The sequence below is a fragment of the Medicago sativa genome, chromosome 2 (assembly GCF_051527215.1).
Source record: "Medicago sativa cultivar Bolivia chromosome 2, Bolivia_mono, whole genome shotgun sequence".
Lineage (NCBI taxonomy): Eukaryota > Viridiplantae > Streptophyta > Magnoliopsida > Fabales > Fabaceae > Medicago > Medicago sativa.
The window spans coordinates 78156338-78169813 of NC_140750.1; the positions used below are offsets into that span (position 1 = coordinate 78156338).

At 31.5% G+C, this 13476-nt stretch overlaps 1 protein-coding gene across 2 annotated transcripts; it reads left to right on the forward strand.

Annotated features, from left to right (window-relative positions):
- Positions 1–6808: 6808 nt before the first annotated feature.
- On the forward strand, positions 6809–9203 carry LOC146951046 (IRK-interacting protein-like). Of its 2 annotated transcripts, XM_085747008.1 has the most exons (3): positions 6809–7137; positions 7539–7679; positions 7977–9203. In XM_085747008.1, the coding sequence occupies exons 1-3, from the start codon at positions 6883–6885 to the stop codon at positions 9069–9071; spliced, it is 1491 nt and encodes a 496-aa protein (XP_085603134.1). In that variant the 5' UTR covers positions 6809–6882; the 3' UTR covers positions 9072–9203. The 2 variants fall into 2 exon arrangements, with proteins under 2 accessions (XP_085603134.1, XP_085603133.1); XM_085747007.1 differs by having other exon boundaries at positions 7539–9203.
- The last annotated feature ends 4273 nt before the right edge of the window (positions 9204–13476 follow it).

Below are 13476 nucleotides of genomic sequence, written 5' to 3' on the forward strand. Positions count from 1 at the left end.
CAATTGACATTTTTTATTGGACAAATTTTTATTTTTTGAGAAATTTTATTTAACTAAATTTGTTTCACTATTTATTATTTCTTTTATATTTTATTTAACATTAAATATTATATGAATTACAAGCAAGGTCATAAAAAAAAGTGAACAACAAAATAGTTAAAACTATACCATGTAGTGACTAGCAAGCTGTGAGCATGGTTGCTGTAGGCCATAAAACTTGGGAAGTGGGTGGTTATTTTATTTATTTAAAAATAATAAAATTAAATTAACAAGGTTAAAATTGGAAGAAATGATAAGAAGCTATAAGTTATAAGCTCAAAAGCTACTTGAAATAGCTTTTCAAAAAAAAGCTATAAGCTCACGAAAAAATCTTGTTACAAAATACGTCAAATTTTGATTCAACAAGCTTATAAGTTAATTCAACAAACTATAAACTAACTTCTTGTTGTTACCAAACATAGCCTAAAATGTTCGATCTCTATAGCTTGTCCCATTATATACACCACGTCAAAATCAAAATGAACATTAAAGTATTTGTCTTTCCACATTTTTATTGCGTTTAAATAAAAAAAAAATATTTGGTTAAACATTTTTTTGTACATTATCAAATAAAGATTTAAATCATATCATTCTTATTGTAGTGGAATTATTTTTATTATAATAGGATTTAACTTGCTTTTTAAGTAAAAATTTAAATAATATTATATAAAAATAAATTTATAATTAAAATAATTTAAATGAAATATATTGAAAAAAAATAAAAAGTCAACTCAAAATCATATATATTTTATGGGTCATGTTAACTTGTGCCCTTAGGGCACATGTTCAGCAACTTAAAAGTAGAAATTGTTTCTTAAATTTTGTGCATTCAATTAGTTAAAAGTCAAAAAGTTAAATTCAAATACATTAATTACAACAAAACATTTCTATTTTTACTTCTTAACTTGTGCCTTGAGGGCACAAGTTAACATTAGCCATATTTATATAAGTATAGATAGATAGAGAATAAATAAATGGTCCCATTCCTTCTTCCTAGTCCTCACTTTTAACTAACCCATGTGAAAGGAACTGATCCTTACAAGAACTTTATCGTTTAAGCCACCCATATTTTGTTTTTCTTGCTCGTTATATTTAATCATTCATGAGCCATAACGCAAGTATAACTTATCCAATATCAAAGCTATGAGAAAAAGATACAGTAGGTGTTTGAAGACAACATAAAAGACAAGAAATTAACACAATGATCTTAGCCTCGTAATATGAATGGTAAGAAATTCATAAAAACATAAGATAACAAATTAATTAAGATATATAGACCAAATATTAGTAAAGCATACATTGATAGGGAATATTCTCTTTTGTTCAATACAACAATCAAAACAAGACAAAATCCAAATACTATATACAACAAGGGCCATACTAATTTAACATAGCTGCTAAAATTTTAACTAGGTAACAAGTACTTGAGCCAACACTTTCAATTATATAAAGGAATAAATGATTTTGTCATTTTATACTGACAAAAAGAGCCATGCTTAAAGCAATATCAATTATAGTTGGTAATTCTATGGTTATAATTATTTACTATACTTCTTTTGTTTTTAACTTTGTCACGAAATTGATTCATATATCACTTGTTTCTTTCAATCAAGGCTGTGACTGTTAGTGAAAACGAAAGAGAAATATTCTTCAAGCAGACATGAGCTGTAATCGAGGTACATTCCCATGTTGTGTTTCCAAGGAAGGGTGAGGAAACAAAACAAATTTTTACTAAGAGTTTTATATGGAAATTGTTCTAGTGTGATTCCAAAGTTAAAAGTATTTGTAGATAATGAAATGCGACATTTTTGTATGATTATGGATGTGAGCATGCATGTGTAACATTTTGACAAATAAAACGGACTATAGGTCCCATATATTTCCGTGTTCATTTTATTTTTTCTGAAGAGTGGTTTCCTAATTTCCTTTTATAATACATGGTTGTGTGTTGTACTTGTAACACACTTATAATTTTGCATCATTTAAATTAGGTAATGAAGGTGCGTGTTAGATTTTTGTTGTTGGGTTGATATGTATGTAGGAGATCCAACTCTACGTATCATGGAATTTTTCTTCATCGGTATAAAATAAATTTATTTTTTAAACATAAAAATTGGCGTTTTTTTTTCACTTCTCTCAATTTATTTTACACGCTGCAAATCTAATACCTTAGTTGAGGATGTTCCAAACTTGGAAGTATAGATTGGATCATGGTTGCGAGGTCTGTGTGAAGCATGTTTATCGTGAAGTAAATAGTGTTGTTGATTGGTCAATTGGCAAACTATACTCAGAATCAACACTGCCCTCTATCTCTATCACCCCTCAAGTGGGTTGTTATTTTTGATGGATCATGAAGGGAGTTCGGGATCCACCTCGAATCAAGAGGAACCATATAAATGAGTTAAACACAATAGTCTATCGTAAAATTTGAAGACATTATGTATCTGAGTCATCTTATATATTGCTTAACATTCACTTTTTCATTTAATGTGCATGAGACTTCTATCGTAAAATCTAAAGACATTATGTATATGAGTCATCTTATATATTGTTTAACATTCACTTTTTCATTTAATGTGCATGAGACTTCTAACTCACTTGCCACAACAATCTCCCTTCACTGCCACTGTTGGATCATGGGGGGTCTTAGAGGATCATTCACATCGAGGCAAGAGTAACCACACAAATGAGTTGAACAATATATCTTAACTCAAAATCTTAAGGCATTATGTATATATGGGGTCATGTCAGTTATATATATATATATATATATATATATATATATATATATATATATATATATGAAACTTCTTTTTTTTACCTAATATGAAACTTCTATTCACACTTGCCACAACATGCTATGAAGGATTTCTTTTTTCTTTTCCTCACAAAGTTAGATAGTAGTTTTTGTTTTTGGCTTAGCCTATTCTCCATATAAAAACAAAAGGAATAGAAAATTCAAAATTGTCAAACCTACACTTGAAATTTATTGATATATTTGTCAAACCTACACTTGAAGTTTATTGAAATATTGTGATGAATATATATAGATGGAAAACCTAAATTCACTTAATGGAGATATGGATAAATTAAAATGAATACATTCTTGGTGGTGTTTTTATTAAAATCATATCAGACTAGCTAGTCGGACCGGTTCCATCGAAAATCAATGTCATAAACGATCTTATCAGAGTATCAAATTGGTATGATTGTAAACCGGTGCAGATGTCGCAAACCGGAAAAATTAAAACCATATAAATTTGGCGGAGTCGACTCCGGCAAACTTGGATGGTGAAAATGTAGGAAAAAAATGCAACAAAGAAGAAATAAGGTAAAAATTACATGAAGGAATGAAAAAGTAAGAAGAAGCCCTTTCACATTTTGTTTTTATTTTACTTACTTTATTGTCTTTTTCTGTCGTCAACCAATTAATTAACCTAACCAAAACATCACATTTTAGTTGGGAACAAAAACAATATTTGGTAGTTAGGAAAATAATATAAACCTTTTATCCAACTACTACATATCCGTTTTATAGTCAAAACCAAACGACAAATACATCTGTCTTCTAAAGCATACAACTAAACTACCTACTATGAGTTACTCTATTTTCCTTGACGATGATAGAAAATACCAAAATTTAATTCAGGCATCTATGTCAACACTATCAATTAAGCAAGAAAAGACACTTTTTGCCATGTGGTTGATTGATAAACCTAACTGCCCTTGCTAGGGATCTTGAATTTCTATAAAATAATGATTTTTTTATATATAAATTAAAGTTGTGGTCACATGTCTCTCCACCTACGAACTCATTACACAATTCTATTGTCCTACGTGGAATTCCATTTCCAATTATATATATAAAAGGATACCATGCTCCAAAAGAAAAATATTGTTCTCCAAGTTCAAAAATACGCCATACCTATAGGGACTTGTATTTATTTTGGCATGACAAGTACTTCTAATTTTAAATTATACTACAAAACCCTATAAATCCCTATTGTAGCGTGTGTTTTCGCAAGATTCATTGCATGGAAAGTTTTGGGACCTTTTTAATGCATCTTTGATAACACCGTAGGTTTGTCGAAATTATGATGAACATGTTGATTCGTTTTGATTTTGTCAAACTTATCATAAAACGAAACATGTATTTAATTTTTTTTCTCCATTTACGATTGAAAACCTAAATCTTTGCACGTTCGATGATTATTAATTATTTTTCCATTTTGTAGTTCTACAACATCAAATATCAAATTGAATATTTATTCACTTCATGGAATTTATCTTTTTTCACTCCATGGATTTTGATAAGTGGTTTCTCTATTTTGAAAATTAACAGTGACCTTTGGTTCGATGAATGAGTTTACGATCTTAAACACCATGAAGGGTCACCACATTTGCATGGGAAAAAATAACAATCACGATTGGTTATAATTCGTGCGTTAGGCCTTTAATATACAGAGAGAATATTCTTACCAGTCCATTCCTTGCATCCAAGATGCAAACAATGTTGAATAATAAAGTTTATGCAAACGTTTCTTTCAATCATTTTTAAAATGCCTACTAATAAGAAACTTCAATAAGTTTTCAAAATAAGTGATTGTAATCATTAAGCACATTTTTAGAATAACGGTATTGTACCCAAAAAAGAAAATAGAATAACGGTAGTATTTAATTTGGAGACATAAATATAAAAGTGAGTTGTACAATGAGCTATAAAATATGGAAAATGCTATGCACAGCGAACGTGTATTCACGAGGTGTTCCCGAATGCTGTGGCAAATTATCAACCCTTAGATTTCATACTTATTTGCCAACTGCTTCATCAAAAGATTATATAAGGCCCACCACCCCCGTGATTTCCGGCCAGGGAATAATTATATTGGCTAAGATTTGTTTCGTGATCACTTCGTGGTAAAATCTGTCGGGATGTTTAGCACTGCTCATAAGATATAACTTTAAGTTGGAATCATTTTTCACAAAATCAATTCTACTAAAAAAAATTCAAAAAAAAATCAAAATTAATTACATGCATCTAGTCTAGTATCAATTTTGACAAGTTAAAGTGGAACCAAACACACTCTTACTTGGTCCTCAATCATGATTACTGTAAATGGGCATAAAAACAAGATCTAGTGGGCAGCATCGATCCTCAATTAAAAGCTGAATTAGTACCCCACCTTACATATGGGGACATTAGGAAACTTCCTATATTGCTTACAGAGCAAATTAACCACCTAATTTTGCTTCTCATGATATATCCACATAGTGGGCATTTTGGTAAAATGGCTTCACACCGATTAATGTACACTTGTGCTGTGGAGTTCAAATCCCCAGTTATTATAGTTCAACCATAGCACCTAAATTATTACTTTACGTGTGATAAAATCAATCGAAATTAGTGTAATCAAATTCATAGTTTAACTTTTGGTAAAAAATAATCATAGTTAACCAATATTACATTGGTTTAAGTCGGACTAAACTAGGATTATTTAAGTAATGTTTTGGATTTAAGATTTTTGAATGAAAAAATCAAGGTTAAGAGATGAGGCTCCATTAAAAATGGTCAACTAAACTCTCCAGCATAGATTGATCATTGAAAAAGTCTGAATACTTCACATCAATAATTCAATTAAAAAATTGAAGTTTCATTTCTTTCATTGTTCGTTGATTTGTCGAGAGTTTAGTTTCTTTACACAACAATAGGTATAGAAGTTTTACATATATCCTTAATTATCTCTTATCAGTTTAGCCACTTAAGTGGGTCTCACATGTACGCACTCAAGACCATATATGATTGAAATCTTTGGAATTAAATGAGTTTGAATCTCTCCCAAAAACTATCGCAAAAAAATAAGGATGTCTGAACACATTTAAACACGCAACTACTCGGGAACTTGAGCAATGTGAAACTCCAAACAAACTACAAACAACTTTCATACCCACCCTCACGCCTAGCATGGTCCTTAGTCCAATTTACACATTGCAATACTATTTGACACGAAAATTGAGGTCTAACTCATCCTTACAAAACCGGTTTGATGTTGGACTAAATCCCACCGAGTGTTGGCCGCTAACGCACCCCCTCACGCTTCAGCCCGACCCAATGGGCCTGAAGCGTGGACGATGCAAGAAGCCCAATGATAGACCCGATAGGCTCTGATACCATGACACGAAAATCGGAGACTAACTCATCCTTACAAAACCGCCTTATACGGTGAGGAGTGTCTCCTCTTTATAAACTCTTCTCAAGAATCCTATCTATCTGATGTGAGACTAAGTCCCACTGAGTGTTGGCCGCTAACAATATTCTCGATAAACATTCAATTTTCTTACTACGTATAAAAAATATCTATTTAACTTGATGTTAAATAGGTGACACGCGCACCATTCTAGATGCTCCAAGTTAAATTGATCAAATAATCAAAATTACACAAATATAAGAGAGTGCATGTAAAGTCAAAATGTATCTGTTTAAAGTGATTTTGCCATTAAGATCATGTAAGTACAATTATTAATATGGAATTAAAATTACTCATCCCTCTACTCATCATCACATGTGCTCAAGCCATGAATTTTCCATTTAGAAAAGAGACAAAGCTCGTTAGGATTAAGATGTGACGTTTTCTTTTCCATCCCTCATTCCATGTCTTGTTTCTCCAACATCACAATCCAACCATACAAACAAAATCAAATCCAACCGTTGAATACCACTTGTTCTTCCATCTTGTTCTTCTTTTATTTCAATCCTCAACAAAAACATTCCACTGCACATATATTATTATCTTCACACACACACATACACACCACTTTGTTCTGTTCTATCCTTGTAACATTTTCATGGCTGCAGCAACCTCACAACAACCTTTTCAACAAAACAACAATGGCAGCAGCAACAACACTGAGCTTAACAGACAAGAAATTCAAACTGCCATAGCTAAAGCAGTTGAATTAAGAGCCCTTCATGCTGCATTAACTCAAGGAAATAGCCCAAGCCCAAGCTCAGGTCCGCACAATGCTAGATTTCCATCTCCTTCCCCTGTTTCTCGCTCTGTTTCTCAGTTCTCTGCTCAAGATTACCCTGTTTTCACACCAGTAAGCAACTAAAATTTCTATTTTTATTTTATTATTTGGCATTCAATTTCACTTTCTTTTTCTTTTTCCTTTAAATGGGTTTTGAATTTTTATTATAAAAAAGTTATCTTTTTAAAACTTTTGCTTTATCTTGCTTTTCATGAAACTTTTCAAAATTGGTCTATTGAAGTTCAATGAAACCCAAAAATGATGTTCTTTTTGTTTGAGAAAAACAATGATGTTTTAATATATCAGTTAAAGTTTTAAATTGTGGTTGCGGTCGTGCAGTTCTTGATATCTTAGAGAATCGCAGTCAAATACAACTGATGTGACGCAGTTTCATGATGTTGTGACACATGTTACGACATAGATTATGTTTTTGTGACGGAAAGTTAAATTCTAAATTTGTTAATAATTGGCAGAGTTATGAAGATGAGCCACATCAAAATCGAACAAAAAGTAGAACAGTATCAGAAAGTTGGGATGAGAATGGAGTAGAAGGAGGAAACATCATGGAAAGTTCCATTGTACAAGATTACAAGGACAAGTCATGTTCAAGAAAGGTACTACCTTTTGGTTTTTCAACAAATCTAAACCAAGAATCACACATGTGTCCTATTGATGATACAAAATCAGTAACAGGTTCTTGTGCAAATAACATCACAGTTCTTCAAACATCACCTAATGAATATTTCAAATCTAGAAGAAGAAATAGTTTAGATGATGTTAAACCCTTATCTTCTTGCAATAGGTGTAAACCTGCTTTGATAACTAGTGAATTTGACAACACAAAAAACAACAATAGGAGTTCTAATATTGTTGTTCCTCTCACTGATTCTCATGCATCATTTCAAACACAGCACAAAAGTAAAGGGATGATTTCATGGCTTTTTCCTAAGTTTAAGAAGAAGCACAAGAATAAGAATGAGAGTTTTTCACCAAATAGAACAGAATCTGAGGAAGTTTCTCAGATTTTTAATAAAGACATGGGAATTATGTCAATTGAGATGTTAAAAAGAGAGCTTATGGAGGCACATGAGAGTAGAGATTCTGCTATAATTGAAGTTTCTGAGATGAGATCTTCATTTGGTGAGCTGAAACAAAAGCTAGAGTATTTGGAAGGTTACTGTGAAGAGCTGAAAAAAGCTTTGAAACAAGCAATGCAAGCAAAAGAATCTCCACTTTGTGATGAGAAACTTGGAATACCATTTGATGGAAATGGTGAAAATTTGATGATGCCTGTGAATGAAGATGTAATGGTAGAAGGGTTTTTGCAGATAGTGTCAGAATCAAGATTATCAGTGAAACAATTTTGCAAGACCCTTATAAGCCAAATTGAAGAAAATGATCAAACTTTGATAGAAAACTTGAACTTGCTTCTTCAACCATATAAGCTCTCTTTGGATTCCAAATACTCAAAAGCAGTACTTTACCATTTTGAAGCATTCATAAACAATTCTCTCTACCAAGACTTTGAGAATTGTGTGTTCCAAAAGAACGGCTCGGCGAAATTCTTAGACCCTAGACAAGATCGACGTGCGCAATTCTCGTCTTTTGTTGCACTAAGGAATTTGAGCTGGAATGAAGTTTTGAAAAAAGGTACAAAATATTATAGTGAAGAATTCAGCAAATTCTGTGACCAAAAAATGAGTTGCATTATTACTACACTTAATTGGTTAAGGCCTTGGCCTGAGCCACTACTTCAAGCTTTTTTTGTGGCAGCAAAATGCATTTGGTTGCTACATCTTTTGGCATTTTCTTTTACACCAACATTGGGAATATTAAGAGTTGAAGAGAATAGAAGCTTTGATGGTTACTATATGGAAGATTTGGTTATTGATAGACAAAGATCACAAGGTCCAAGTAGGGTTAAGATTATGGTAATGCCTGGATTCTATGTTCAAGACAAGGTTTTAAGGTGTAAAGTTATTTGTAGGCATAAATCTAAATATTGAATTTGGAAATAGGTTTTATTTTACTGTCCATTTTATTTTGGTCTTGTTTAGACACTCTTTGAATAAGTTTGTAACTACCAAAATGTATGTTAATTAATGTGATCATGACTAAATGATTGTTTAAATTCGTTACGTTTGGTGTTGATTAGAACTTGGATGTTTGTGTTAATAAGCAAGGGATAATTTTTCTTCTGGCTCTTAGTTTTGGTAAAAAGTTTGGTAACAAATGTCTAAAATTTATCTATATTATTATGAGTGGGAGTAGTTAAACAATCATTGACCAAAGTGTCAATACAAGGGGACCTTTGGACGAGGAAAGAAGATAAAGAGAAAGAAAACTAATGGATTATTTGGACAGAAAAATATATAAGAATAAAAATACAATAATTTCTAACTTGTTTGATTTTTTCTTTTAAGGTTCTAACTTGTTTGATGAAAGTAGAAAGTAAGAAATTATAAAACGAATTTGTTTTTTTCCAATGAATGGTGACTTTTATATTTTAAAAGTTAGGGAGATAATACATGCATAAATTAACATCTTACTGCCATTAATAATATTGAAAAGGCAAGAGTTGCTCTAATGGCAGTGGCTTGGCAAAATGAATAATATTGAATCATTGTAGCTTTTAACTTAAGGAACTGTGGTTAAAAGCCAGCAAAATATTTGTTGATGTATACTTCCATTGATAATACAAAAATTAAATGAAATTAATTATTGTGCCATAGGGTTTATTGCTTTTCACTATCAAGAAAAAGTTCAAACCTAGGATGATTTTCTGTTCGGCTACATTAGGATTTGCAAAACATTATGTATTATTTCTCCAACAAAACTTTTTCTCTTCAAAACCACATCAAAACATTTGTAAAACGAATGAAAAAATAAGGATGGTAAATCGGGTTCAATCCGTGGATAAATTCGTTTAACTCATTATTTTAGAAATAATGATTTGTGATTTTGGACCTTACGTCCCTACCACTCATGTTGGTCTTCTTTGTCAAAACAATATGGCAATGATTTGATATTTTTTCCTTCCGATTTTGATTGATAAATTCATATAAATATATTTCATTTTTTTATTGACGAGTCAACCTGTAGTAAGATGGTTCGGAATTTTAACCCACTTTATCTAAGCTGCCCTGCCCTGCTTTAGAAGAGAAGATTGCATGGCGAGGCAAAACAGAGTGAGCTGGCCGATGTTTGCCACTCCTGTTAAAAACCAATTTAAAGGGAGAACTTTGGGAATGACTCATGCTATCATCTTCGATTTTGTTTAGACTGTCGAAATCATGTTTGGACATCGGCAATCATATTCAAGTCCGTCTCCTCTAAAGTGAACAAATCACTTTAAATTGTAAAGTGATTAATATCAACCATTAATTCAAAAATCAAAGATAGATAACGTAATTATATTATAATATCAATTCATGAAATTGTTAAAATAAGAGGTGTGTTATTTGAACAACCATTTGTGAGATAACTTTTGGGACAACCAAGTAGGTATTGACACGGAAAACAAAGCAATTGAGAGAGAAAGTAAAAACACATATTGTGAGTATAAAAGAGAAAGTTGTCATAAAATTGTTGTACAAATATCATTTCTCTTAAAATAACAAACAGTCATTTTAAAACTTCTTTGTGTTTTTATCTCTTCAAATAGAAGAAATGGATATACTAATAAATGGAGAGAATCTCGATTTATTCTCCTCTTTCTACTTGTACATCCCTCAATTGTTGTTTCTACCCTTCAATGGCTAGTATATGTCAACAAAACTTTATTTTTTGGTCCATGAAATAGGGATTTCATTATGAGAAAAATGGGCCAAACACAAGCCATATGCCTTACAATAAGGTTATTACTTTTCGCACCCTATGATCTTTTCACGCGCCCTATTATTTTTTTACAAAAATATTCTAGGAGATTTTCGGATTATAGAGTCCGAACCGAGTTTTCACGATGTTTTTGGGTGGAAAATGAGTTTTTCACCTATTTAGATTATACAATCCAAAAACCACATTATAACAGGGCACGTTTCGTTTTTTTCGGATTATAAAATCCGAACACTCCATACACACCCCTATTGTGCCAAGAAGTCAGGGAAAACTTATTTGGATTATATAATTTAAATTGTATCAGCACTGAGACTGAGTCTGTTTGAGACAGGGATGATCCGTTTAAGAACTATATTAATCATCATAACCCCCCTCCTTGTGTTTCAAATCATTGTTAGCTGTTCCTATTAAGTCCCAGTCAAAAATTTGATTTCTAGACTACTTGATTAGATTGCTCCGAAACTTGTTCAGAAAATCAGAAGAAACAAAAAAAATCAAGGATCATCACTCATAAAAGTAAAGCACAATAGACGCCCTCTAGGGTATTTTCATAAAAAATAATAAGGCGCGTGAAAAAACTGATATAGGATGGAAAAAGTAATAGTCTTACGATAAACTTATTGAAGACATAAATATGTAGTATCAAAAAGCAAGGTCACTGTCAACAAGCTAAGCACAATAGACGCCTTCTAGTCTCTGCTACACAATTTTTTGATGCAAGACTCTCTACTATACAATGAAAGTATGCAAATAATACGACAAGAAACTGAAAATAAGTTCAATGGTAAATCTACAAAGCTCTAGAAACTAGAAACAAAGACTAGTCTGTCGCAACAACGATCTCTATGTTTATAGGTTTTCTTTTGTATTTTTGTTGTATTTGGCTTCAAGGGCCGATGATTAGCATGCACAAGGTAGATTACGTAAATAACTCAATTTTGCCGCGCAATTAAATAGAGGCTCTCTACACATTTACACACAAAAAATCAAAGTAATTGATGTCCTTCCACCCAAATCAACATGTGGAATTGGAATGAATTTGTCTGAGATAAATATTATTTTATAATTAAATAACTTAAAAAATTTAGTATTTCAAAAATTGACAAAATAATAACTACTTTAATTAAAAAAATAAAAATTTAGGTTTCCTTTTTCCACACAATATTCAAAACTAGTTGTAAGTAAATATCACCTGTGTGTTGCATTATAAGTTAATTATGAGCAATGAGATGATGCGACGCAAACTAAGATTATTGTGCGTTGACACTGTTATCATTGTGTCGTAAAAATAAAAAACTAGTTCTTAGAAACCCTTCTTCGGCTTGCGATTGGTTAAAACCTAATATTTCCTGTTGATTTGATTTCTGCAATGGTAACCCTAATTTTCTCAATTGATTACTCCTCATCATGAGATCAAACCTTGTCTATAAGTAGCCATAGTATAGACTTACACTCCTCACTTTGCTACATATTTTTATCTTCCCTTTGAGTTTGATCTTTCGAAATTCTTTCCTTTTTTTAAAACAAACCCTTGTTTCATAGTCTTATTTTGATTCTCATAACCGAGACCACAACTATTTTGATTCTCATAACCGAGACCACAACTATGGTGGTGTTTAAAGTTGTAGTTTTGAATCTTCTACTTAGAAATATGAACCCACTAGGTCAATTTGTTGTCTTATAGGTACAGTGTTGGGGGATTGTTTACATGCTATTTAAATAGTGATTATTTGGTATATATGAAAACTTAGAAACAATGTGATCATTCGACTTCACGAGTGTGATGTTCGTCTTGTTGAAGATATATATAAAATTATTATCTTGGGGTTGGTTTTACTAGAATTTTGGTTGGGTGTAAATCAACTTTACAAAAACGTCTTGTAAGGTAAAGATTGTCTCTATTTATAAACTTATGTTCATAACTTACGATTAGAGTGGAGCTTTTAACACATGCTCCTCACATTAGGGATAGGACATCTTGTAAAGTGTAATTTGTTTTCTTGGCAGATCATGTGTTGAGATTTTTTATATTGATTGTGACTTCAATAAAAAGTATACCAAATTTATCCGAAGAAATACACATAAATTTTATCCTAAAATATTATTTTCTCTAACAACTCATTGAGTCAATGGAGAAGAATCTCCTAGCAAATATTGAGGATCCATTTCATCTTTGCGGAGAATGATCTTTTATGGTAGTGAGAATCGCATGAGAATTCTATTTCTTACTTTTTTTCGAATATAAGATTTTATTTCATTTCATTGATTAGTTGATTTATAAATTGATTTATTCCTTTTAAAGTCCTAATAATGTTATCAACTACATGACTTTGACCTTTACCACGATCTGGAGTCGTTTGTGACCTGTCTTAAAGATGGATCAAGTTCATTCCACCAAAGCACCAACCTAAACTATCTAGAAAATTAATACTCCAATACTCCATCTAAGCTGCAATCACCGTCGCATTTGACTATTTTCATGACTATGATTAAGAAAAAATGACAAGTAAAAGAAAAATAATGGCGATTTTATTAAATTATCATTTTTATATTTTGATTATCATAAATACAAGA